At 45.4% G+C, this 26,668-nt stretch overlaps 1 protein-coding gene across 1 annotated transcript in view; it reads left to right on the top strand.

Annotated features, from left to right (window-relative positions):
- Window positions 1–26,668, top strand: part of LOC134205483 (E3 ubiquitin-protein ligase highwire-like) — a 269,802-nt gene that overhangs the window by 156,687 nt on the left and 86,447 nt on the right. The window contains exons 27-36 of the mRNA XM_062680761.1: window positions 5,510–6,101; window positions 6,160–6,251; window positions 6,335–6,760; window positions 6,819–6,967; window positions 7,035–7,322; window positions 7,381–7,568; window positions 7,633–7,782; window positions 8,718–8,884; window positions 8,981–10,180; window positions 10,241–10,420. Of these exons, the coding sequence (XP_062536745.1) occupies window positions 5,510–6,101; window positions 6,160–6,251; window positions 6,335–6,760; window positions 6,819–6,967; window positions 7,035–7,322; window positions 7,381–7,568; window positions 7,633–7,782; window positions 8,718–8,884; window positions 8,981–10,180; window positions 10,241–10,420 (3,432 nt within the window). The remainder of the gene's footprint in view (window positions 1–5,509; window positions 6,102–6,159; window positions 6,252–6,334; window positions 6,761–6,818; window positions 6,968–7,034; window positions 7,323–7,380; window positions 7,569–7,632; window positions 7,783–8,717; window positions 8,885–8,980; window positions 10,181–10,240; window positions 10,421–26,668) is intronic.

Raw genomic sequence — 26,668 nt, 5'->3', positions numbered from 1 at the left:
TGGTGTTTATTTGTGCATAAAATTATTTATGCTGTGCGCAATTGTTGTGTTTGTTGTACTGTGAGTCTTTGGCGTGAATGTAGGTGAAAACTATTCAAGATTTTTCATATTGACAGCAAAATTTGAAATACCGAAAATACCGGTATTTTCGGTCTCTAGGGTAAATGATATATTTTGGACATGTACATATTTTGGACAAGCCTGAGCTTCTTCGATCAATTTTAGATAATGTGTAGGATTTTTTTTATCGAAAGTATGATCATTGCATACTTTTACCTCAACTCTAGCGGCTCCTGATGAGAATTCACAAATCAACTATTATTTATCGTTAAAATTATCTAAAATGTAAAGCTTTCTACCAAAGTGCCTGCTGGACGCCAGTATGCAGGAGAACATGCATTATAGGACTCTTCGTAACATGCACCTGAAACACGTTTAAATTGGTTCAAACGGCAATCTTGAGGTCCTGCGGCCAAAGCTTGATTGTAATTGAGATACTAACATATTCCAATCGCTTAACATGAACTTGAGACGGATGAAAAAGGAGTGACCAAAATGAAGTTATGTTTTTATGCATCAGACATTTATTGGTCACCCCATGTACAGTACATGGATGAACCATTAATTGCCAACTTTCAGGCTGTTTTCAATGATATCGATAAGATTGCGAAACAATGTTAATTTCTGGTTTAATCTATGTCAGTTAAGCAAATAAATGCATTTAAATGAATGTGGATACGTGTAGGTAACGCTCTACCACAGACCAGGTGTTCGCCATACGTCAGGTATTGCAGAAATGCCGCGAATACAACGTGCCCACGCATCATCTATTTATCGACTTCAAAGCCGCATATGATACAATCGATCGGGACCAGCTATGGCAGCTAATGCACGAAAACGGATTTCCGGATAAACTGATACGGTTGATCAAGGCGACGATGGATCGGGTGATGTGCGTAGTTCTACTTTAAGGGGCATTCTCGAGTCCCTTCGAAACCCGCAGAAGGTTACGGCAAGATGATGGTCTTTCGTGTCTGCTATTCAGCATCGCTTTGGAAGGGGTAATACGAAGGGCAGGGATTGACACGAGTGGTACGATTTTCAATAAGTTCGTCCTTTTATTTGGTTTCGCCGACGACATTGATATCATGGCACGTAACTTTGAGAGGATGGAGGAAGCCTACATCAGACTGAAAAGCGAAGCTAAACGGATTGGACTAGTCATCAACACGTCGAAGACGAAGTACATGATAGGAAGAGGCTCAAGAGAGGTCAATGTGAGCCACCCACCACGAGTTTCTATCGGTGGTGACGAAATCGAGGTGGTTGAAGAATTCGTGTACTTGGGCTCACTGGTGACCGCCGATAACGATACCAGCAGAGAAATTCGGAGACGCATAGTGGCTGGAAATCGTACGTACTTTGGACTCCGCAAGACGCTTCTACAAAACGCTTATAAGACCGGTAGTTCTCTACGGACACGAGACCTGGACGATGCTCGTGGAGGACCAACGCGCACTGGGAGTTTTCGAAAGGAAAGTGTTGCGTACCATCTATGGTGGGTTGCAGATGGCGGACGGACGGTGGAGGAGGCGAATGAATCACGAGTTGCATCAGCTGTTGGGAGATCCATCCATCGTTCCCACCGCGAAAATCGGAAGACTGCGGTGGGCCGGGCACGTAGCCAGAATGTCGGACAGTAATCCGGTGAAAATGGTTCTCGACAACGATCCCACGGGAACAAGAAGGCGAGGTGCACAGCGGGCAAGGTGGATCGATCAGGTGGAGGACGACTTGCGGACCCTCCGCAGACTGCGTGGTTGGCGAAGTGCAGCCATGAACCGAGCTGAATGGAGAAGTCTTTTATGTGCAGCACAGGCCACTCCGGCCTTAGTCTGATGATAAATAAAACGTGTAGGTAAGTCATACCATTGAGATTTGTAGGTGGCCACTTTTAAATTAGGAGAAAATGACTCTGTCCAAAATATATTAATTTTCCATGTCGAAATTATATATTTGATGTCCAAAAAGAAAATATTTCAGTTCGCAGTATATCACATTTTACACCTAGTAAACGTAATTTACTCAAAAATTGGGCAATGGAGACACAAGACTAATCATAGGTTATGTATTTGGATGAACCTAGTGGTTTTCAATTGGTTTATACTATTCAATCTCGATATATTTTCTAATGAATGTCCTGCGCTAGATACATCATTTACCCTAATGCCGGTATTTTCGGTACTCAAAATTGGCCGGTAATACCGGTATTACCGGTTTCTGTACTACCGGTTAGACCACCCTACTTACCACCGTGTTCAAATAGCTCTCCTGGTAGTTGGTCAACCCCAGAGGCTGTGTTGTTTTTCAGCCGACCGATCTCCTCCTGGTTTTCCTGGAGATCCGCAGCCGGAGGACGTATGTCCTGCGCCCGTGCTCCCAAGTTCGCCACCATGCCGCCATCGTTGTCTGGCACATAGTCATTCAGGTGCTCTTCGTAGTGCTGCTGCCACATTTGGATCACCTCACGCTCGATCGTAAGAAGGTTGCTGTTTATGTCCTTCCCAGGGTTGCAATAATCGCTCTCAATAGATAACGAGCAACGATAAAAGAGAGGCAAAAACTGTTCCGAATCATATGTGATCAAACTTGACACCAAGTGCGAAAAAACAGATTCGGATAAGCAGCCCTCACATAAAAGTGATGTGTTACTTAACCGCTACTGTGCTGGATCTACTGTGGTATTCTGCTGCACAGAATCCACACAGAATGTTGTCGTTGCCAGTCCATCTCATCGTGAGCCCATCGTGTCCGTTTGTCCATGTCGTGCATCCAATAATCATTGCATATTGTTCGGTTTCCATTTTATCCGGGTCCGTTGGAGGAATGCATCCGAGAAGAACAAGTTGTCAGTCGTCGTCAGGCAGCCGTGATGGAAAGGCTGCGACTCCCAATACGCTACCGCATGGTCTGCGCATCCGGCGACTGACGAGGGTTCTGGTGGAGGGTCTGGGAATCGAACCCATGACCATTCGCTTATAAGGCGAACGAGTAGCCAACTACGCTACGGGACCCCCTTTGATACTCGCTTTGTTTTCGATCATTTCGTGTTGGGGATCACACAGCTGTGTAGAACAAGTTGAAATGCATCATCAGAAACACTGCTCCCCGCGTTTGTAGTTTTCTTAATAGAAATTTATCATGAGGTATAGTCTCCCGAATCAGTTCTTTATCATGACAGCTTGCGAAAAAAGTTTCTCACGATATGCTACATATCGTATATGTATACAGAGATGATAAGTGAGAGGCGTTTTTATTCTCTTTTGGATACAATCCCTGATCCTTCCTTACACATATCAAGCTGTAACACGTGGCCCTTGCTTGAACGGTTCAGCTTCTCATGGAACGCGTTATTAGCGCGGTATAGTTGCTCTGTCTATGCACAGTCTCGATCTTCCTGCTGGTTCTTTTTCCTCTGGAAAATCGAGTATTGTCTGTTCCGCGCCCATTTGTGTCGTGCCTTGTTCGCTCTCGTGCTGTGTTGCAGCAATCTCGCCCATAATACAGTAATATCCCGATTTTATCACCCCCCTGGTGAATTTTGGGGTGATAAAACAGGGTATGTGACAAAATTGGAAAAAAAATATTTTCATTTTTTTTATTCATTCCACAAATATGAATCATTTTATGCCTTGGGAAGGCCAAATGCGTGAACGGTACCCGTTTTTTCTTGTCGAAATTGCTTACAGAATATTGCCCAGGTACTCAGAAGTCGTTCGTAATAAACTACAGGCGGTGAAAGCTATTTCATGAAAATCAATGTTGTTTTTGGTATTATTTACGAAAATAAAAAGAATGACAAAATTTTTTGGGGTGACAAAATCGGGTCGAAAACGTGACAAAATCGGGACGTGATAAAATCGGGTCGAAAACGTGATAAAATCGGGGGTAGACAAAATCGGGGTAGACAAAATCGGGGAGTGACAAAATCGGGTCAACACTGTAATACAATTAAACTTGGAATGTTACTTGGGATGTGTTGTTTGTCTGTTTTTCTGTGCTCTTTTCTTTTTTATTCTTCTTTCTACCTTTTCTATTTTCCCCTCTTTCTTCGTATTTCTCCCATCTTCCTTTTCTTCTTCGTTCTTCCTTTTCCCTTCTTTTTTTCTCTTCCTCTTTCTTCTTCTTTTCACCTTCTTACTATTATCATCTTCCAGGGGGACCACTGAACTTCCTTTTAAAAATTCTCGCATTTGTCCGACTGTTCTCCCGATATTTTTTGAAAAATTCTCGATATAATTTTAAGATTTAAATAAAAATTTCTTATCATGTTTCGAAAAAAAAAATCGTGATTGATAATATTTTTATTTGAAAATGCTTTTAATTCCATCTTCCTTTTTCATTTTTTTTTTCATTTTTCATTCTTTCATGTTCTCTTTTCCTTCTTTCTACATCCTAATTCCTTCTTCTTCTTTCTTTCTTCTCCTTCTTTTCTTCTTTCTTCTACTTTCTACCTATTTTAATATTTTTTCTTCTTTTGTTTTCTCCCTCCTTTGTTTTTCCTTATTCCTCTTTCCTCCTACTTTCTTTCTTCTTCCTATTAATACTTAAAACTTCCGCCTTCATTCTACCTGCTATCGGCAAAAAGACGTTTTGCGGCTGCAAATAGGGCTTTCTACGGTTTGCATAGCCAGCTAAAGTATCGCAGCTTTTACAGTTTACAGTGAAGCATGGACGTTAACCGTTCAGCACGCGCGCGATTCTGGAACGCTCATGCGGGCTCGTTCGTGCTCTGTTCCGCGAGCAATGTAGACTATCCTATTGTCGGAGTGTTTGATCGAGAAGTACTGCGGTTAATACTTGGCAGTGTGGTGGAAAAAAATTTGATGGCGCAGACGCATGAATCACGAGTGTACAAAAATACTTCTTTTCGAAACGCACGCTGACAATTCTGATTGCCATCCGTTACGACAACACTATGTACAAGCTTGTACAAGCACTGCATCGGTGGCATTCTTTCGATGTCCTATCGTTGGAATTGACTTCTTTGCTGCCAACGCTGTTCTGCTGATTGGAAATTGGAACTCGGATGCCGTTGCCATTGTTTGCCGTACGTCTGGATCGACTCCTTGTGATACTTACGAAGTCGAGTCAAGTACGAGACACTGAAAACGGCCTTACTATTGAGGTCGAAATACGTATCTATAAAGTTACAATCAAGTGGTGGAAAGACGAGTACTAACTCGTCTTATGACAAACATCAAATTGATGTTTGATCGAATGAGCATTTCTTAGATCGTTGGGAATCGCAAAATCTTAAGATTTTGATTTTGCATAATTGATCGAGCGAACATTCAATCAAGATGATATTCGATCGATCGACATATAGTTATACAGTCAAATGAAAATTTCAATCATATGCACATTTAGTAGAATTAACATTAATCTTACGAATTAACGTATCAAAAATAGTTGTAGTTCTTATCTAACGACATTCTTCGCGTTTCAGATGGAAAACGACGATGGATTGTGGGTGCGCTTGTCGACGGAATCGATCCGCGAGCACTGTACTTCCAGTTGGTTCCCAACGGAAGCGTGGTGCTTGCAGTACAATCAGCATCTGGGAAAGACCCTGCTGCATCCGATTCTGGAGTCGAGCTCAACCAAAGCTTTGATGGAACAGGTAGATCAAAGCAGTCCCACAACTTCTGATGCTAACGAAGCAAATGAGAACACTATTGATTATTTTGATTTTATGAAGACGGATCGTCCCGGAGATGGGGGACCTGGATCTGCTAAAGGTGAGGAACCGGCGACGGTGGTCAAAATGATGCAGATCACTGACGCGTCGGAAGACAGTTCCGGCAGTGCCGCCAACATCAACATTGCCAACTTGAACCAGACCAACATCGGGGCTGCTATAGCGGGTGTGGTGGGCGGAGGCGCCAAAAAGATGCAAGCCCTCCAAAAGTGGCTGAAAGGAGACAGTATAGAAGAAAATGAATCTCCGAGGAAACGGAAGAACGAGGGCGGTGATATGAGAGCTAACGGCAACAGATCCTTCGATCGGAGTAGAAGCGTCAGCCCGGAGATATTTTCATGTATATTGCAATAATATTACCAAAAACGATCAGTGTTATTAATAATTGATATTTTCAGTAAGACGGTGCGATTCGGCTAGTAGTACTAAATCGGATGCCTCAAAAAATCTAACGCCCAGGCTAGCTCTAAGAACGGATGATATTACAGATGTACGTACAATTCACATGATATAACTGTTTTGATTGACATAAGTAAGTTAATTCACATGGGCATGTTTGAAAATGTTTTTTAGGATCGTAAATCGACTGAAAATTTGTCAGTACCCGAGGCTGGATTTCCCTCAGCGATTCCATTTAACAATAAATCCCTGAAGATTGAATCCAAGGAGTTGCCGAAAAGAGCCCTCTCGCCTTCGATCGCGGAGACTCTTCGTGCGGTATTTTCCGCATTTCTGTGGCACGAAGGTCTGGTTCACGATGCTATGGCGTGTGCTTCGTTTCTAAAGTTTCATCCGAGCATTTCGAAGAAAGAAAGTGAAAATATGCCAGTGGGAAACCCTCATGAAAACTTGCTCACCAGGGAGCAAAAGGTTCTTCAACGACATTCGGTAGAGATATCCAACGCAGGGTCGTACCTTAATATCCGTCCTTCTACCCTGGAGACCTTGGCCAAAATTGGAAATTGTTGTGTTCATAATCGGAAGCTACGCAATCGAAATGTAATTTTCTTTTACTTTATCATTTGAGAGTTTATTAACCTCACATGTATGATTCAAGGCGGACATATTTTCCTCGAAGGACGGCGAATATCCCCAACCCAGTGCTCTACCACCGGCACTCCGATGTCTTGTCTACGTATGGGACCAATTGTGTTGCAATTTCATACATTTGGTGGAAACCAACTCAAATGATAAGGAAAACGATTTGTGAGAAACTTTTTGATCTCAGTACATAAACACTGAACAGATATAATGAATACAATTTTCATTTCAGTAGTTCCCTCAAGTCGAATAAACCTGGCGATGAGAAGTCGGCCAATGCTCCGAAAGTGCCTGGCCAGAAGAAGGTGGAGGACGGTTGCTGGTGTGAGCTGTGCGATGTGTTTTTGCCAATCCCCGTGACTTACCATATGCGAATCGTGCATCCCGGCTGCGGCAAGTATGCGAAGGGGAAAGGCTACAACTCGATTGGGGTGTACTGTGAAGGGTGGGCCGGAAACTGTGGCGACGGAGGTCAGGGTGTTTCCAGTTGGTATCTGATGTGCGAGAAGTGTAGACAGAAGTAAGTAATCAGAGCTTAATTTGTTTTTACTTCTAACACACGGTCCTTTTTATTGTAGGTATGTCAATTCAGCAAAAGTTTCCAATAATGTAAATTACAATGGTCAGCATCCACCGGGTAGTAAACCGGAAGGTGGTTCAAATATTTTGATAGGGTTCAGTGCAGAGTCAACTATACCCTCAGAACTGTTCACTATTATGAAGGAAAACTCTTTTTTCTTGATGGAACTCAATTCTTACAATGGGGGTAGGAAAACAGTGAATTTTCGGAGTTTTAGGAACTCAACACAGTAATTTTCTTCTGATTTCAGGTCTTATAAATAAATCTTCCAATAATGCCTCTGATGGGAATGTCTTACATGAACAGTCAGGTAGTAGTCAGTATAAGGCGGTGAACCTTAATGATTCCTATGATTCAAGCTATTATATTGAGGACAGAAATGTCAATTGGACTGGTGCAGGTAAAAAAATATTTTTTGTTGTGTTCTTCTTTCAAAATAATTCTATTTTTATTAAAATTTCATAATACACTGGATTTTATTTTTACACGATTTACACTTTCTTAATTTTTCACCCATCCTAAATGCTTGACGCATATTAACTACCATGTGATTTTTGTTTGAATTATTTAGGATTTTTTGAAACATGTTGCAAAGCTTTTGGTGGCAAATTGAAGTCACACGAACAAAAATACGAGCGAAAAAAAATCGTGTAAAAACAAAATCCTGTGTAGTGTTTTTGATAAGCTTTGTTAAGATATTGAAACCCATTTAACGGTGATAAGTGTGAGAAACACAAGCAGAAATATCGCATTACCTAATCTATTAACTTGAGTCTCTTCTTTTTTCGGAGAAAGCCAATTCGCGAAGTCGTAGCAAATTCTGCTCTTCCCTCCTATGGGAAACCCCATTGCTATCTGTCAGAGTTTGAGTGAAACATGGCCGCCATCTCCTCCTCTCTGTTGCTCTACTGTAAAAACCCATAAATAACTTTCATTGGTTGTGTGAAGAATTTTGCTTCGACTTCGTGAATATGACATAATGCCATTTGGTATAACGAGTTAAATGTCTAAAACCCATTTGGCGTAATAGTAGAAAAATGGTGTCAAACACAGTGGACCGTTTGCCATAACGACGAATTGGCATAATTCCCACAACAACAAAAAGTTAAGCATATATTTGCCCAGAAGTAGGCATTTGTCCGGAATTAGGAAAAAGAGTAAATGATTCCTTCTTCAAAAGTATACATTTGATCGGAAAAAGGCGAAACAGTAAATTACTTCTTAAAAAGCATGACTCTTGTAAGGCACGCGTTTGCTTCGAGATTTTATTATTTCCTTGCTCTATTTCTAAATTTTCTTGCAGTATAATTTTTCTCAAATTGTATTTTTTTACAGTGAGAAAAGATTCCTACAAAGATCTCTATGAATCGTCCTCGGAACTTCTGTGGCCACCACCGGAAATGCTATCCTGTCTAGAGACCCTAGGTGCAAAGTCCAACAGTGACTTAACTTATGATCTATTGGGAATGAACATGACCGGCATGCATGCGTTTGATTTTAAGGTATGTTGTATTGTCTTGGGCTACTGAGGATTTTTTTTAGTTCTATAAGAATGCCATGAGTCTGACCAAAAGATTGAAAATCACTTTAATGAACAGGTTATAGAGGACGTTTCCATGGAAGTAGCCGAATCTTACATTAAAAATATACAGACCTCACCTGCCGTTCCTTCGACTAGCAAATTTCATCGAAGTTTTTCTATGGGCCAAGGATGGAACACGCCTCAGAACAAACTTATTAGCGACTACAATCACCACAGTAAACCTGAAAATGGAGCAAAAAACGAAGGACCCCCCAACGTAGTATTGAGACGTAAGAAACAATGCACGTGTTCGAGTGGGGATTCCAACTTGCTGAACTATCCATCGATCAATCTCCAGAAGTTGGTACCTGAGCAACTCCTAAGCAACAATTTTTCTAAGGAATCAACACCAAACAGCAGAAGCAAGAACAAAGTGAACAGCAAAATCAACGATAAGAACAACATTCAAACGAATCCTAGAGCGGCTTTGATTGCTAATGTCAAACGACCGGAGGATATAAATTTTTCTGAATTTCTGGAGTTGTATCACAACACGTCTCGCGAAAGTAACGAGAAATCCAAAAACGCAGATGACAAATCAGATGGGAGTGGTTCAAATGGTTCCAACTCGGCGTACAAAATGGATCTACAAGCTGGGGCACTGTCTTTGCTCAACAGACCATCAATGACATTTATGCTGGAGAAGCACGATCTGAAAAAGTTGCGATACTCGATGACCAGAAACCTTAGAAAAACTGTTTGCAATATTTATAGCCTTCAGGCGTTGAATTGGTTGCTCAGATCGGTCACGCAGCCCATCGGACTGCACGACATAATGTGGTGGTTCATATCCTCCTTGTCGTACTCCACCCATGACAGCGAAGATGAACCAAAACTGGACGAAGGTGTGCTTGGCCTGGAGCACCCCGGGTCTAACCAATTCAATGGTCCTCTTTCTCAAACCCTATCTCAAAGTCTGCATTGCCTACTACAAACAATAGCCGATCTCACACTGCTCCTACCGTCGGGGTCGTCTCTCCAGAAAACTGCCGTCCAATGTTTCGGTCTGAAGTTCAAACAGTCCGACCATCAGTTCCTACATCGATCGCATGTGTTTGGTAATATTTCCAAAATACTTTCCAAATCGGAAGAGCAAAACGACGATAATCTGGCTCCATCCATTGCATTGATGAACTCCTACTCCAATGCAGCAGAGGTCTACCAGGAGGAGCTTATTAGGATAAGTCTACTTAGTGATATTACGGAAATTTTTGACGTAAGTGGTTCTAGTCCTTCTTAATTCGATTTGATTGATGGCTAAATGTTCTCTTCGCAGCTTGTGGTATCGTCGAGACCGGCTTTGGCGAACTCTCTCATAGACAATTCGACGGAAACGTTCTGGGAAAGCGATGAGGAAGACCGCAATAAACCGAAGATAATAGAGCTTACCATGAACAGGACCAACTACCAGTGTAGAGCTATTTGCGTACACATTGACAACAGTCGTGATATTGGGGTGAGTATAACGTTTATTTATTTATTTGTTCCCACACTGGCACACTGACTGGCTTTTTGTTCCCGGAGTCCATCTAAGTCCAACCAACTCTTGTGATTGTAATATGTTGTCCAATCGAGAGTTGAGTAGCTCGAAGTTTCTCCCTGTCTTGCTCATGCCCATTTGTTGACAAAAAGAACGAGCAGGACGGGAACAACTTCGAGCTACTTGAGCTGCTCATTGGACAGCATTAATATGTTGTAAAATGAGATTCTCTCTTAGCTGATAAAGAACACTTGCAGTTAACTCGATGGTCTAGCTATGAATGAGCCTTAGATATATTTTAGAGACATTCAACTTTAAGAATATTTTCAATTAGAGGTGGGGAATCAAACAGGCTTTGTAGTCATATGGCTACTGCTTCTGCCTCATACGCAGGAGGTCGTGGGTTCAATTCCAGGTCCGTTCCATTCTCCTACTTTGTATCTTTCTCTATATTTATCATGTTCCAGCAATCGCTAGAACTGGAAATGGACCTTCCATACCGTTTCCATTTCTATCCTATACCTCCAACTTGACTATTCTAGCAGTAGCTGCTAGAATTGGAAATGAACTAAAAAGCTCGTTTCCTACATCCAACGTTAACGTTGGCAGCTCGCAAAGATGACTATAAGCAACAAGATACCCGACTCTTTTGATATTGCGGAGACACGATAAGCGCTTACTAGTGAGCAAAAATCGAACTAGTACACTGTAAAATTTCAATTCTTGAACTGTCAAGCTTGATGCACTGTGAAAAAAAAATAGTCAGTAAAGCACACTATAATCTGTTTCTATTTAATTTTGAATTGGAAAAACACCCAGTCCAGTGAAAAGATTTGTACAAACATGTTTTTAATTGAATTTGAATAAACAAGTCTGTGACACAGGTACGGAAGACAATATTAGGTAATGGTTTCCCAAACCCGTATGTTCTTTGATTCGATTCTTACGAATTATTCTGCCTTTTTTTGACGTTTAATTAGATTTGAAAACGTAACTGCTATAATACTACTATTAGAAGAATCTTGATGAAGTGTTTTGCCATCTATAAGAGCACCAGTTAAAAACATACTATCAGGAACATTATTCTACCGTACTTTTACCCAAAACAAGAACATTTTAGCAATGTTTGCGCTTTAACGAACATATTGTACGTCGGTTTGGAATCGCCGGTCCCTCTAATCGACGTTGAAATTGTCGATCGATTTTGAACTGATATTTTTGTTCACTGCTCGCATTTGCATAACACATTTCGCAGAGAAACTCCTTTACTCATGGGCACTTTTTCTTCGCTATTTCTTTCTCTCTGCTGAAAAATTTACCCATTTGGGAGAATAAATGGATCTACTCATTCAAATGAGTAGATCCACTTAATCTCCCAAATGGGCAAGGAAATTTTCCAGCAGAGAGAAAGAGATAGCAGATAAAAAAATACCCATTAATGAGTAAACGCGTTTCTTTTTCCGGGTTGCATTATAATACTATCGACAGATATATGATTTCCGCACAATGATTTTCGTATCACGCTGTACGCGTACAGTGGCAAGATGACACACATCTTTTCTTTCCACCGTTGTATCTATTTGACAACTAGTTTTGAAACTGATCTACCGCTTTCCAAAACTATATTTTCATTAAAATGTATAGAAATCATAAACTGTCACGAGTGTTTTTTATGAGTATTACACAATATTTACCCATATGTTTTGAATAAATTGTGAATTCGCGTCAGCAGTTCATTCATCAATATAAAAACGTCAAAGTTTTCCAATTCTTCGTATAGGTATTATAGCAGAAGTATGCGAGTTCTTGCAAATATTCTGCAGTGCAATTATTTCTGCAGACGTTAATCACTCTATTCTATGGTTTGGAGTGATTTGGACATTTCAAGGATAAAGTCAGCACCATCCAAATGGGTCATAGATACAATTTTGAATTTGTCCAGAACAACGGTACAAAACATTCTTCCCATTTAAAAAGTAGATGCTGACTAATGACAAATCAAAGATCCCGCATCCTTTCCAATCCCTAGACCTCATTCCAATTAAAACCCATGAAATCCTTGCACAAAATGTTCGAAATCACACGATAGAGTAAATGTTCCGTTTTGGGCCCCTAGAGGAAATGACCGATAAATGCTTATAAGAATCAAATGGCACGTTTGATATAGGCGACAATCACACCATTACATAGATGGAAGTCTCATTTATGAAATTGGCATCAAGTGTTGATAAATCGCTGAGAATTTGTAATTTTCTGAAATAAAATATTCTTCGTTTTGGACAGTGCAACATAATGTGGACCCCCAATGTACACATTTTGACACTATCTTTTGATTGGCATGCATCAATGAGAAGGTTCCTGTGTTTTTAAATTCACAATTTCGTCAAAACTTATTGTGTGCGTTCTGAGATTTTCAGTGATGTATACACCCAAAAAACAAATCTGACAATTATTGTATAAAATCTGGGCATATACAATTCTGTAAGCTTTTTATACAAATATTGTATTAAAATAATTCAAATCTGTATTATTTCAATACAATAATGGTATTGAAATAATACAGATTTTGTATATGCCCAATTAGTATACAGTTTCTGCAAGGTTCTTATGCAGAACTGTATTAAAATCTGCCATCCGCTGGTTGGGTGATACTTTTAAGCGTAACGCATTGTAACGCTCGCCTTCTTGAGCAAACTAATTTCCTCGAAATGTCATCTAAATATCGCTATTTTCGTACGGGAATCCAGTGAAACAGATGCTGAACAATATTATTTTCCTGAAGCCAATGTGGGAATTAGCGGCGGCATTGATTTTAGTTCAGAAATCAAGAAAATGCCAGGAGGGTCCAAAATGTGTTGGTTACCCTACAGAACTCAAACCATTGAATATCATGCAAAAGTGACGGTAGATCTTCCCGGTAACAACCCAAGAACTGGCAAAATCAATAGGAAGTCATCTTCAGAGCATAATTGTAGTAAATAATGGGCTTACGAATAATTATTTTGCCAATGTTGTGAAAAATATCATCTGGAATTGCAGAAAAACCGATTTTTACTCAGTCAGCTTGCAAATGTTTGTTTTCATTTCATATGTCCAACGGCGTATTTGACATTTCAAACAACAAATTATGTTCTGTTTCGTACAATACAACGGTCGAAGGGCAGGGTACGGAAATCATCGTGCTATCGTGATACCAGCGTGATTTTGGGTGACAGACATATGATTTTATGCTGTACAGTGATATTGGTATCATATATGTGTCACAAGTATAACTTTCACCTACTCAGTGACTGAGTAAAATCGTATTGCTCTCTCTTTCTTTTGTTTTTCCACAGTAAAATCTTATTAGGAACTGTCAGACTGTGCGTGAACATTTACCTTCGTAGTCGTGAATTTCGGCTGGGCGACGCGACTAGAGATGTCGTAAAATCACGATTAATCGATTAGTAACTAATCGATTACTCTCGATTCTTGTCGATTATTGAATCGATTAATCGTTGTATATTAATCGATTCAAAATTAATCGATTATCACAACGATTAATCGATTCATCGAAGTAATTAATTAATTAGCGACATCCTTATGATGTCGTAAAATCCTGATTAATCGATTAGTAACTAATCGATTACTCTCGATTCCTATCGATTATTGAATCGATTAATCGTTGGGTAGTAATCGATTCAAAATTAATCGATTATCACAACGATGAATCGATTAATCGAAGTAATCGATTAATTTTTGACATCTCTAGACGCGACGTGTCGAAGGGAAAATTGCTGTGCTTTTGAAAGTGAAAATAATTGCCAGGCAGTAAGATCTATATGCAGTGCAGCGGAACGCCAACGGAAATGGCACGATTTGACAGATAAAAAGATATTTTAGTTACCAGATAAAGATTGTCGCTGTCGTCGCTGTCCGGAACATCTTTTTGCTGCTAGTTACGTATTGCTTAGAGCTTACCATGAACAGGACCAACTACCAGTGTAGCTATTTGCGTACACATTGACAACAGTCGTGATATTGGGGTGAGTATAACGTTTATTTATTTATTGTGTCCACACTGGCACTGACTGGCCTTTTTGTTCCTGAGTCCATCCAAGTCGCAACCAACTCTTTGTATTATAATATGTTGTTGTTCAGCTACGAATGAGCATTAGATATTTATTCTCAGTAACTTATTCGTAGGCATTATACATAATTCGATCGCAATAGTATTGCGCGATCTTTGATTATCGAACTGTCATTTAACAGCACATTAATTGATATGGTTTGATTTGTCTTTAGCGAGTTAGTCACCAGATGATGAAGACAGCAATAACATTTTAGGACAAAAGTCATTTTTATACTTTCCGGAACAGAAGACACAATGGCGATTCTACGTTGCAGGACAATAAAGAAATGCCACTTCGTAAAATCAACGGGAAGAAAACGACAGTTTCTGGAGTCAACACTGATAAACTTCGATTTAAAACGTACTCTCATCCTTACACTTACTCTTATAGCAAGTGTGTCGAAGATCTCATGTTATGACGATTCGGTGATCAATACGAGTTCTGTTGGGTATGCAATTTCAAGAACATTCCGAACTAGCCTCGTTGACAGCCCTGCGTCCTTCTTAGTCACACTTGGTCGACAACTAAGAAGCTTTTGCCCAAATCCAAAAATTTCTATTAGTCTCTTTAGGCTATTGTGGAGTGAGCGTGTATGTGTGTACAAAATAGTGTGCGTACGGCTTGAACACCTTTTACAGTCTTTTTAAATGCTCCCACAGGTGCGGATTCGCACTGCTGCTGCCCTCATGGGTTCCAATGATGCACTGTTGGTTACTATCAACCCCCCAAAGCCAACATTTTGCGCTCCTGCAGGTGCATTCGCACTGCTGCCGCCCATCATGGGTTCCAGAATGATGCACTGTTGGTTACCATCAACCCCCTCAAAGCCAACATTTTGTGCTCGCAGGTGCGGATTCGCACTGCTCGCCCTCAAGGGTCTCCAATGATGCACTTTTGGTTACATCAACCCCCTCAAAGCCAAGCATTTGCAGTCCCGACCTGCACTGCTGCGCCCTCAAGGGTTCCAATGATGCACTGTTGGTTACCATCAACCCCCCAAAGCCAACATTTTGCGCCTCGCAGGTGCGGATTCGCACTGCTGCCGCCCCTCAAGGGTTCCAATGATGCACTGTTGGTTACTATCAACTCCCCTCAGTTAACATTTTGTGCTCGCAGGCGATTCGCACTGCCCTCATGGGTCTCAAATGATGCACTGTTGGTTACTATCAACTCCCCTCAAAGCCAACATTTGTGCTCCAGTCGATCGTACCTGCTGCCGCCCTCATGGGTTCCAATGATGCACCGTTGGTTACCATCAACCCCCCCAAAGCATTTTGCGCCCGCAGGTGCGGATTCGCACTGCCGCCCCCAAGGGTTCCAATGATGCACTGTTGGTCACTATCAACCCCCCCAAAGCCATGATTTTGCGCCTCGCAGTGGGATTCGCACTGCTGCCTGCCCCTCGCGGTCTCCAATGATGCACTGCTTGGTTACTAGTCAACTCCCCTCAAAGCCAACATTAGTTTGCTCGCAGGTGCGGATCTGCACTGCTGCCGCCCTCATGGGTTCCAATGAGTACTGTTGGTTACTATCAACCCCCCAAAGCCAACATTTTTGCGCTCCCGCAGGTGCGGATTCACCGTGCCGCCCTCATGGGTTCCAGATGCACCGTTGGTTACTATCAACTTCAAAGCATTTTGCGGCTTCCCGCAGGTGCGGATTCGCACCGCTGCCGCCCCGTCGGGTCTCAATGATGCACTGTTGGTTACTATCAACCTCCTCAAAGACAATATTTTGTGCTCTGCAGGTGCGATCGCACTGCTGCCGCCCTCATGGGTTCCAATGATGACTGCGGTTACTATCAACCCCCCCAAAGCCAACATTTTGCGCTCTCCCGCAGGTGCGGATTCGCACTGCTGCCGCCCTCATGGGTTCCAATGATGCACCGTTGGTTACCATCAACCCCCCAAAGCCAACATTTTGCGCTCCCGCAGGTGCGGATTCGCACTGCTGCCGCCCTCATGGGTTCCAATGATGCACCGCGTGGTTACTATCAACCCCCAAACATTTTGCGCCTCCCGCAGGTGATGATTCGCACCTGCCGCCCCATGGGTTCCATGAGCACCGTTGGTTACTATCAACCCCCCAAAGCTAACATTTTGCGCTCCTGCAGGTGCGATTCGCACTGCTGCCGCCTCATGGGGTCTCAATGAGCACGTTGGTTACTATCAACTCCCCTCAAAGCCAAATTTTGTGCTCTGCAGGTGCGGATTCGCACTGCTGCGCCTCTATGGGTTCCATGATACCGTTGGTCTTATCAACCCCCAAAGTCAACATTTTGCGCTTCCGCAGGTGCGGATTCGCACTGTGCCGCCCTCATGGGTTCCAATGATGCACCGTTGGTTACTACTCAACCCCAAAGCCAACATTTTGCGCTCGCAGGGATTCGACTGCTGCCGCCCTCTGGGTCTCAGATGATGACTGGTTACTATCAACTCCCTCAAAGCAAATTTGTGCTCCTGCAGGTGCGGATTCGCACTGCTGCCGCCCTCATGGGTTCCAATGATGCACTGTTGGTTACTATCAACCCCCCAAAGCCAACATTTTGCGCTCGCAGGTGCGGATTCGCACTGCTGCCGCCCTCTTCAAGGGTTCCATCGATTGCACCGTTGGTTACTATCAACTCCCTCAAAGCCAACATTTTGCGCTCCCGCAGTGCGATCGCACTGCTGCCGCCCTCTGGGTTCCATGATGCACTGTTGGTTACTATCAACCCCCCAAAGCCAACATTTTGCGCTCCTGCAGGTGCGATTGCACTCGCTGCCGCCCCTCAAGGTTCCAGAATGATGCACTGGGTTGGCTATCAACCCCCCCAGCAACAACATTTGATGTTCTCACGTGGATCGCACTGCTGCCGCCCTCATGGGTCCCAATGATGCAACTGTTGCTATCAACCCCTCAAAGCCAACATTTTGTGCTTCCTCGCAGGTGGATTCGCTATACCAGCACCCAGACTGGTCCCAGTTTCGTATTGGAAGTATTGATTTGTTCTGTAATACCATTTACACCACACAAAAAATAGTTTATTTTGGGATACTTGTCTATACAGCCCGCCGTCCTTCTTAGTCACACTTGGTCGACAACTAGGCTTTGCCCAAATCCAAAATTTCTATTACTTTTAGGCCATATGTGGATGTGGAGTATGTGTAATAAAATAGTGCCGTACGGCTGAACACCTTAAACTTTTAAATTTTCCCACAGGTGCGATTCGCACTGCTGCCGCCCCTCACACCAACACGCACCGTTGGTTACTATCAACCCCCCCCAGAACATTTTGCGCTTCCCGCAGGTGCGCGGATTCGCACTGCTGCCGCCCCTCATGGGTCCAATGATGCTGTTGGTTAATCAACTCCCCTCAAAGCTGCCAAATTTTGTGTCTCTCGCAGGTGGATTGCACTGCTGCCGCCCTCATGGGTCTCAAATGATGCACTGTTGGTTACATCAACTCCCCTCAAAGCCAACATTTTGTGCTTCCTGCAGGTGCGGATCGCACTGCTGCCGCCCTCGGGTTCCAATGATGCACCGTTGGTTACCATCAACCCCAAAGCCAACATTTTGCGCCCGCAGGTGCGGATTCGCACTCGCCGCCCTCATGGGTTCCAATGATGCACTGTTGGTTCATCAACCCCCAAAGCCAACATTTGCGCTCCCGCAGGTGGGATTCGCACTGCTGCCGCCCTCATGGGTCTCAGATGCACTGGTTGGTTACTATCAACTCCTCAAAGCTAACATTTTGTGCTCCCGCAGGTGCGGATTCGCACTGCTGCCGCCCCTCATGGGTTCCAATGATGCACCGTTGGTTACTATCAACCCCCCAAAGCCAAATTTTGCGCTCTCAGCAGGTGCGGATTCGCACTGCTGCCGCCCTCATGGGTTCCAATGATGCACCTTGGTTACTATCAACTCCCCTCAAAGCCAACATTTTGCTCCCGCAGGTGCGGATTCGCACTGCTGCCGCCCTCATGGGTTCCAATGATGCACCTTGGTTACGCATCAACCCCCAAAGCCAACATTTTGCGCTTCCGCAGGTGGGATTGCACTGCTGCCGCCCTCATGGGTTCCAATGATGCACCGTTGGTTACTATCAACCCCCAAAGCAACATTTTGCGCTCCGCAGTGCGGATTCGCACTGCTGCCGCCCTCATGGGTCCTCAATGATGCACTGTTGGTTCACTATCAACCCTCAAAGCAACATTTTGGCTTCTCGCAGGTGCGATTCGCTATACCAGCACCCAGACTGGTCCCAGTTTCGTATTGGAAGTATTGATTTGTTCCCAAATACCATTTCACAATTGCATGAAAAATAGTTATTTTGGGATACTTTCATATGTCTGCCGTCCTTCTTAGTCACATCTCGACAACTAAGAAGCTTTGCCCAATCCAAAAATTTCAATAGTCTCTTGGCATATGTGTGTGGATGTGTGTGTACAAAAATAGTGTGCCGTACGGCCGAACACCTTACAGTCTTTAAATGCTCCCACAGGTGCGATCGCACTGCTGCCGCCCTCATGGGTTCCAATGATGCACTGTTGGTTACTATCAACCCCCAGCAACATTTTGCGCCCGCAGGTGCGGATTGCACTCTGCTGCCCTCATGGGTTCCAATGATGCACTGTTGGTTACTATCAACCCCTCAAAGCAACATTTTGTGCTTCTCGCAGGTCGGATTGCCGCTGCCTGCCCCTCATGGGTCTCAATGATGCACCGTTGGTTACTATCAACTCCCTCAAAGTTAACATTTTGTTTCCCGCAGGTGATCTGCACTGTGCCGCCCCCATTTCCGAATGATGCACCGTTGGTTACTATCAACCCCCCAAAGTAACATTTTGCGCTCCGCAGGTGCGATTCGCACTGCTGCCGCCCTCGGGTTCCAATGATGCACTGTTGGTTACTATCAACCCCCCAAAGCCAACATTTTGCGCTCCCGCAGGTGCGATTCGCCGCTGCCGCCTCATCGGTACTCAATCCGATGCAGTTGGTTACTATCAACCCCCAAAGCCAACATTTTGCGCCCCGCAGGTGCGGATTCGCACGCTGCCGCCTCCCAACCAGTGATGCACATTGTTGTTATATCCAACCCTAAAGTAACATTTTGCGCTTCCCGCAGGTGCGGATTCGCACTGCTGCCCCTCATTGGGTCTCACAATGATGACCGTTGGTTACTATCAACTCCCCTCAAAGTTCAACATTTTGTGCTCCTGCAGTGGGGATCTGCACTGCTGCCGCCTCATGGGTTCCAAATGACTGTTGGTTACTATCAACCCCCCAAAGCCAACATTTTGCGCTCCCGCAGGTCGGATCGCACTGCTGCCGCCCCCTAGGGTTCCAATGATGCACTGTTGGTTACTATCAACCCCCAAAGCCAACATTTTGGCCCTGCAGGTGCGATTCGCACTGCTGCGCCTCATGGGTCCAATGATGCACCGTTGGTTACTATCAACCTCCTCAAACGCCAACATTTTGTGCCTCGCAGGTGCGTGATCTCATACAGCACCCAGACTGGTCCCAGTTTCTGTATTGGAAGTATTGATTTGTTCCCCAAAGTCACCATTTTCACATCCACATGAAAATAGTTTATTTTGGGATACATGGGCCATAAGCCTGCTGTCCTTCTTAGTCACACTTTGGTCGACAAAGCTTTGGCTTCCAAATCCAAAATTCTATTAGTCCCTTTAGGCTATAGTGGATGAGCGTGTAGTGTTACAAAAATATGTCCGTACGCCGAACACCTCAGTCTTTGTAATGCTCCCACAGGTGCGGATTCGCACTGCTGCGCCCTTATGGGTTCCAATGATGCACTGTTGGTTACTATCAACCCCCCAAAGCCACACATTGCGCCTCGCAGGTGCGGATTCGCACCGCTGCTGCCTCATGGGTTCCAAGATGCACTGTTGGTTACTATCAACTCCCCTCAAAGCCAACATTTTGTGCTCTCGCAGGTGCGGATTCGCACTGCCGCCGCCTCATGGGTCTCAATGATGCACCGTTGGTTACTATCAACTCCCCTCAAAGCTAACATTTTGTGCTTCCCTGCAGTGCGGATTCGCACTGCTGCCGCCCCTCATGGGTTCCAATGATGCACCGTTGGTTACTATCAACCCCCAAAATCATTTTGCGCTTCCGCAGGTGCGGATTCGCACTGCTGCCGCCCCCATGGGTTCCAATGATGCACCGTTGGCGATCACCAAGCCAACATTTTGCGCTCCTGCAGGTGCGGATTGCATGCGCCGCCCTCATGGGTCTCCAATGATGCACCGTTGGTTAACTTCAACCCCCCAAAGCTAACATTTTGCTGCCCTGCAGGTGCGGATTCGCACCTGCCGCCCTCGGGGTTCCAATGATGCACTGTTGGTTACTATCAACCCCCAAAGCACACATTTGCGCTCCCCGCAGGTGCGGATTCGCACCTGCCGCCCCCATGGGTCTCACGATGCACTGTGGTTACATAACTCCCTCAAAGTTAACATTTTGTGCTCCGCAGGTGCGGATCTGCACTGCTGCCTGCCCTCATGGTTCCAATGATGCACTGTTGGTTACTATACAACTCCCCCAAAGCCAACATTTTGCGCTCCCGCAGGTGCGGATTGCACTGCTGCCGCCCTCATGGGTTCCAATGATGCACTGTTGTACTATCAACCCCCAAAGCAACATTTTGCGCCTGCAGGTGCGGATTCACTGCTGCCGCCTCATGGGTTCCAATGATGACCGTTGGTTACTATCAACTCCCTCAAAGACCACATTTTGCGCTTCCCGCAGGTGCGGATTCTGCACTGCTGCGCCCTCATGGGTTCCAATGATGCACTGTTGGTTACTATCAACTCTAAGCCAAATTTGCGCTTCCAGTGCGGATTCGCACTGCTGCCGCCCCTCATGGGTCGCCGATGCACTGTTGTTACTACAACCCCTCAAAGCCAACATTTGTGCCTGCAGTGGATTCGCTATACCAGCACCCAGACTGGTCCCAGTTTCGTATTGGAAGTATTGATTTGTTCCCCTAAAATACCATTTTCACACCACATGAAAAATAGTTTATTTTGGGATACTTGGGCCACAGCCCCTGCTGTCCTTCTTAGTCACACCTGGTCGACAACTGTTAAGCTGCCCAAACTCCAAAAATTTCTATTAGTCTCTTTAGGCTATATGTGTGGATGTGAGCGTGTATGTGTACAAAATAGTGCCGTAATGGCCGAACACCTTTACAGTCTCTTTAAAATGCTCCCACAGGTGCGGATTCGCACTGCTGCCGCCCTCATGGGTTCCAATGATGCACCGTTGGTTACTATCAACCCCCAAAGCCAACATTTTGCGCCTCGCAGGTGCGGATTCGCACTGCCGCCCTCATGGGTTCCAATGATGCACCGTTGGTTACTATCAACTCCCCTCAAAGCCAACATTTTGTGCTCGCAGGTGCGGATTCGCACTGCTGCCGCCTCAAGGGTCTCAATGATGCACTGTTGGTTCTATCAACTCCCTCAGCTAACATTTGTGCTCCTGCAGTGATTCGCACTCTGCCGCCCCATGGGTTCCAATGACATTGGTACTATCAACCCCCCAAAGCAACATTTTGGCCTGCAGGTGCGATTCGCACGCTGCCGCCCCTCATGGGTTCCAATGATGCACTGTTGGTTACATCAACCCCCCTAAAGCAACATTTTGCGCTCCGCAGGTGCGGATTCGCACTGCTGCCGCCTCATGGGTCTCGTGATGCACTGTTGGTTACTATCAACCCCCCAGAATATTTTCGCTTCCTGCAGGTGCGGATTCGCACTGCTGCTGCCCTCATGGGTTCCAACTGATGCACCGTTGGTTACTATCAACCCCCCCAGCAACATTTGCGCTTCCCGCAGGTGCGGATTCGCACTGCTGCCGCCCTCATGGGTTCCCAATGATGCACCGTTGGTTACTATCAACTCCCTCAAAGCTAACATTTTGTGCTCTGCAGGTGCGATCTGCACTGCTGCGCCCCTCATGGGTTCCAATGATGCACTGTTGGTTACTATCAACCCCCCAAAGCTAACATTTTGCGCTCCCGCAGGTGCGGATTCGCACTGCTGCTGCCTCATGGGGTTCCAATGATGCACTGTTGGTTACTATCAACCCCCCAAAGCTAACATTTTGCGCTTCGCAGGTGCAATCTGCACTGCTGCTGCCCCCATGGGTTCCAATGATGCACCTGTTGGTTACTATCAACCCCTCAAGTAACATTTTGCGCCCCTGCAGGTGCGGATCTGCACTGCTGCCGCCCTTCATGGGGTTCCAATGATGCACTGTTGGTTGGCTCATCAACCCCCTAAAGCCACATTTGCGCCCTGCAGGTGCGGATTCGCACTGCTGCTGCCCTCATGGTTCCAATGATGCACTGTTGGTTACCATCAACCCCCAAAGCCAACATTTTGTGCTCTGCAGGTGGATTCGCACTGCTGCTGCCCCATGGGTACGTCAATGATGCACCGTTGGTTACTATCAACTCCCTCAAAGCCAACATTTTGTGCTCTCGCAGGTGCGGATTCGCTATACCAGCACCCAGACTGGTCCCAGTTTCTGTATTGGAAGTATTGATTTGTTCCCCTAAAATACCATTTTCAACCACATGAAAAATAGTTTATTTTGGGATACTTAAATAATACCTCATGTCCTTCTTAGTCACACTTGGTCGACAACTAAGAAGCTTTGCTCCAAATCCAAAATTTCTATTAGTCTCTTTTAGGCTATATGTGTGGATGTGAGCGTATGTGTGTACAAAAAATAGTGTGCCGTGCTCTGAACACCTTACAGTCTCTTTAAATGCTCCCACAGGTGCGGATCTGCACTGCTGCCTGCCCTCATTCCTAATGATGCACTGTTGGTTACTATCAACCCCCAGTTAACATTTTGCGCTTCCTGCAGGTGCGGATTCGCACTGCTGCCGCCCTCATGGGTCTCAATGATGCACTGGTTACTATCAACTCCCCCAAAGCAACATTTTGCGTAGATTCACTGCCGCCCCTCATGGGTTCCAGTGATGCCTGTTGGCTACAACCAGCAACATTTGCGCTTCCTGCAGTGGATTCGCACTGCTGCCGCCCTCATGGGTTCCAATGATACCGTTGGTTACCATCAACCCCCAAAGCAACATTTTGCGCCTGCAGGTGCGGATTCGCACTGCTGCCGCCTCATGGGTTCCAAATGATGCACTTGGTTACCATCAACCCCCTCAAAGCTAACATTTTGCGCTTCTGCAGGTGCGGATTCGCACTGCTGCCTGTCCCTCATGGGTTCCCAATGATGCTACGCGTTGGTTACTATCAACCCCCAAAGCCAACATTTTGCGCTCTGCAGGTGGATCGCACTGCTGCCGCCTCATGGGTTCCAATGATGCACTGTTGGTTACTATCAACTCCCCTCAAAGCTAACATTTTGCGCTCTCCTGCAGGTGCGTGGATTCGCACTGCTGCTGCCCTCATGGGTCTCAGTGATGCATGTTGGTTACTCATCAACCCCTCAAAGCTAACATTTTGTGCCTCGCAGGTGGATTGCTATACCAGCACCCAGACTGGTCCTAGTTTCTGTATTGAAGTATTGATTTGTTCTAAATACCATTTTCACACATGAAAAAAATAGTTTATTTTGGGATACTTGTCATACATAGCCCTGCTGTCCTTCTTAGTCACACTTGGTCGACAACAAGAAGCTTTGCTCAAATCCAAAAATTTCTATTAGTCTCTTTTAGGCTATATGTGGATGTGAGCGTGTATGTGTACACAAAAATAGTGTGCCGTACGGCCGAACACCTTTACAGTCTCTTTAAATGTTCTAGGTGCGGATTCGCACTGCTGCCGCCCTCATGGGTTCCAATGATGCAATGTTTTACTATCAACCCCCCCAAAGTCAACATTTTGCGCTCTCGCAGGTGCGGATTCGCACTGCTGCCCCCTCATGGGTTCCAATGATGCACCGTTGGTTACTATCAAATTCCCTCAAAGTTACATTTTGGCTCTCGCAGGTGCGGATTCGCATTGCTGCCGCCCCTGCGGGTCCTCAATGATGCACGTTGGTTACTATCAACTCCCTCAAAGCTAACATTTTGGTTTCGCAGGTGCGGATCTGCACTGCTGCCGCCCTCATGGGTTCCAATGATGCACTCGTTGGTTACTATCAACCCCCCTAAAGTCTAACATTTTGCGCTTCCCGCAGGTGCGGATTCCACTGCTGCCGCCCTCATGGGTTCCAATGATGCACCGTTGTTACTATCAACCTCTAAAGCTAACATTTTGCGCTCTCAGGTGCGGATTCGCACTGCTGCCGCCCTCATGGGTCTCAATGATGCACCGTTGGTTACCATCAACCCCCCCAGTTAACATTTTGCGCTTCCGCAGGTGCGGATTCGCACTGCTGCCGCCTCATGGGTTCCAATGATGCACTGTTGGTTACTATCAACCCCCAAAGCAACATTTTGCGCTCTGCAGGTGCGGATTCGCACTGCTGCCGCCCTCATGGGTCTCAATGATGCACTGTTGGTTACTATCAACTCCCCTCAGTTAACATTTTGTGCCCCTCCCGCAGGTGCGGATTCTGCACTGCTGCCGCCCTCATGGGTTCCAATGATGCACTGTTGGCCATCAACCCCCAAAGTTGCTACTTTGCGCTCCTGCAGGTGCGATCTGCACTGCCTCCCTCATGGGTTCCAATGATGCACGTTGGTTACCATCAACCCCCAAAGTCAACATTTGCGCTCCGCAGGTGCGGATTCGCACTGCTGCCGCCCTCATGGGTCTCAAATGATGTTGGTTACTATCAACCCTCCAAAGCCAACATTTTGTGCTCTCGCAGGTGGGATTCGCACCAGCACCCAGACTGGTCCCAGTTTCGTATTGGAAGTATTGATTTGTTCCCTAAAATACCATTTTCACACCACATGAAAAATAGTTTATTTTGGGATACTTGGGTCATACAGCCCTGCTGTCCTCTTAGTCACACTTGGTCGACAACTAAGAAGCTTTGCCCAAATCCAAAATTTCTATTAGTCTCTTTAGGCTATATGTGTGATGTGAGCGTGTATGTGTGTACAAAATAGTGCTGTACGGCTGAACACCTTACAGTCTCTTTAAAATGCCCCACAGGTGTGGATTCGCACTGCTGCCGCCCCTCATGGGTTCCAATGATGCACTGTTGTTACCTATCAACCCCCCAAAGCCAACATTTTGCGCCTCGCGGGATTCGCACTGCTGCCGCCCTCATGGGTTCCAATGATGCACCGTTGGTTACTATCAACTCCTCACCAATATTTTGTGCTTCGCAGGTGCGGATTCGACTGCTGCCGCCTCATGGGTCTCAATGATGCACTGTTGGTTACTATCAACTCCCTCAGTTGTACATTTTAGGCCTGCAGGTGCGGATTCGCACTGCTGCCGCCCCTCGGGTTCCAAATGATGACCGTTGGTTCCTATCAACTCTAAAGCTAACATTTTGCGCTCCTGCAGGTGCGGATTCGCACTGCTGCCGCCCCTGCGGGTTCCAATGATAGCACTGTTGGTTACTATCAACCCCCCTTAAAGTTAACATTTTGCGCTTCCTGCAGGTGCGGATTCGCACATGCCGCCCTCAAGGGTCTCAATGATGCACCTGCTGGTTACTATCAACCCCCCAAAGCTAACATTTTGCGCTCCGCAGGTGCGGATCGCACTTGCCGCCCCTCATGGGTTCCAATGATGCACTGTTGGTTACTATCAACCCCCAAAGCTAACATTTTGCGCTTCCCTGCAGGTGCGGATTCGCACTGCTGCCGCCCTCGGGTCTCAATGATGCACCGTTGGTTACTATCAACTCCCTCAAAGCCAACATTTTGTGCTCCGCAGGTGCGATTCGCACTGCTGCCCCTCATGGGTTCCAGTGATGCACCGTTGGTTACTATCAACCCCCTAAAGCACAACATTTGCGCCTGCAGGTGCGGATTCGCACTGCTGCCGCCCTCATGGGTTCCAATGATGCACCGTTGGTTACTATCAACCCCCCAGCAACATTTTGCGCCTTCCCGCAGGTGCGGATTCGCACTGCTTCCGCCCCTCATGGGTCTAATGATGCACCGTTGGTTACTATCAACTCCCTCAAAGCCAACATTTTGTGCTCCCGCAGG

This window comes from Armigeres subalbatus, chromosome 1 (genome assembly GCF_024139115.2).
Source record: "Armigeres subalbatus isolate Guangzhou_Male chromosome 1, GZ_Asu_2, whole genome shotgun sequence".
Classification (NCBI taxonomy): domain Eukaryota; kingdom Metazoa; phylum Arthropoda; class Insecta; order Diptera; family Culicidae; genus Armigeres; species Armigeres subalbatus.
This window is presented reverse-complemented; position numbering and strand designations above follow the sequence as displayed.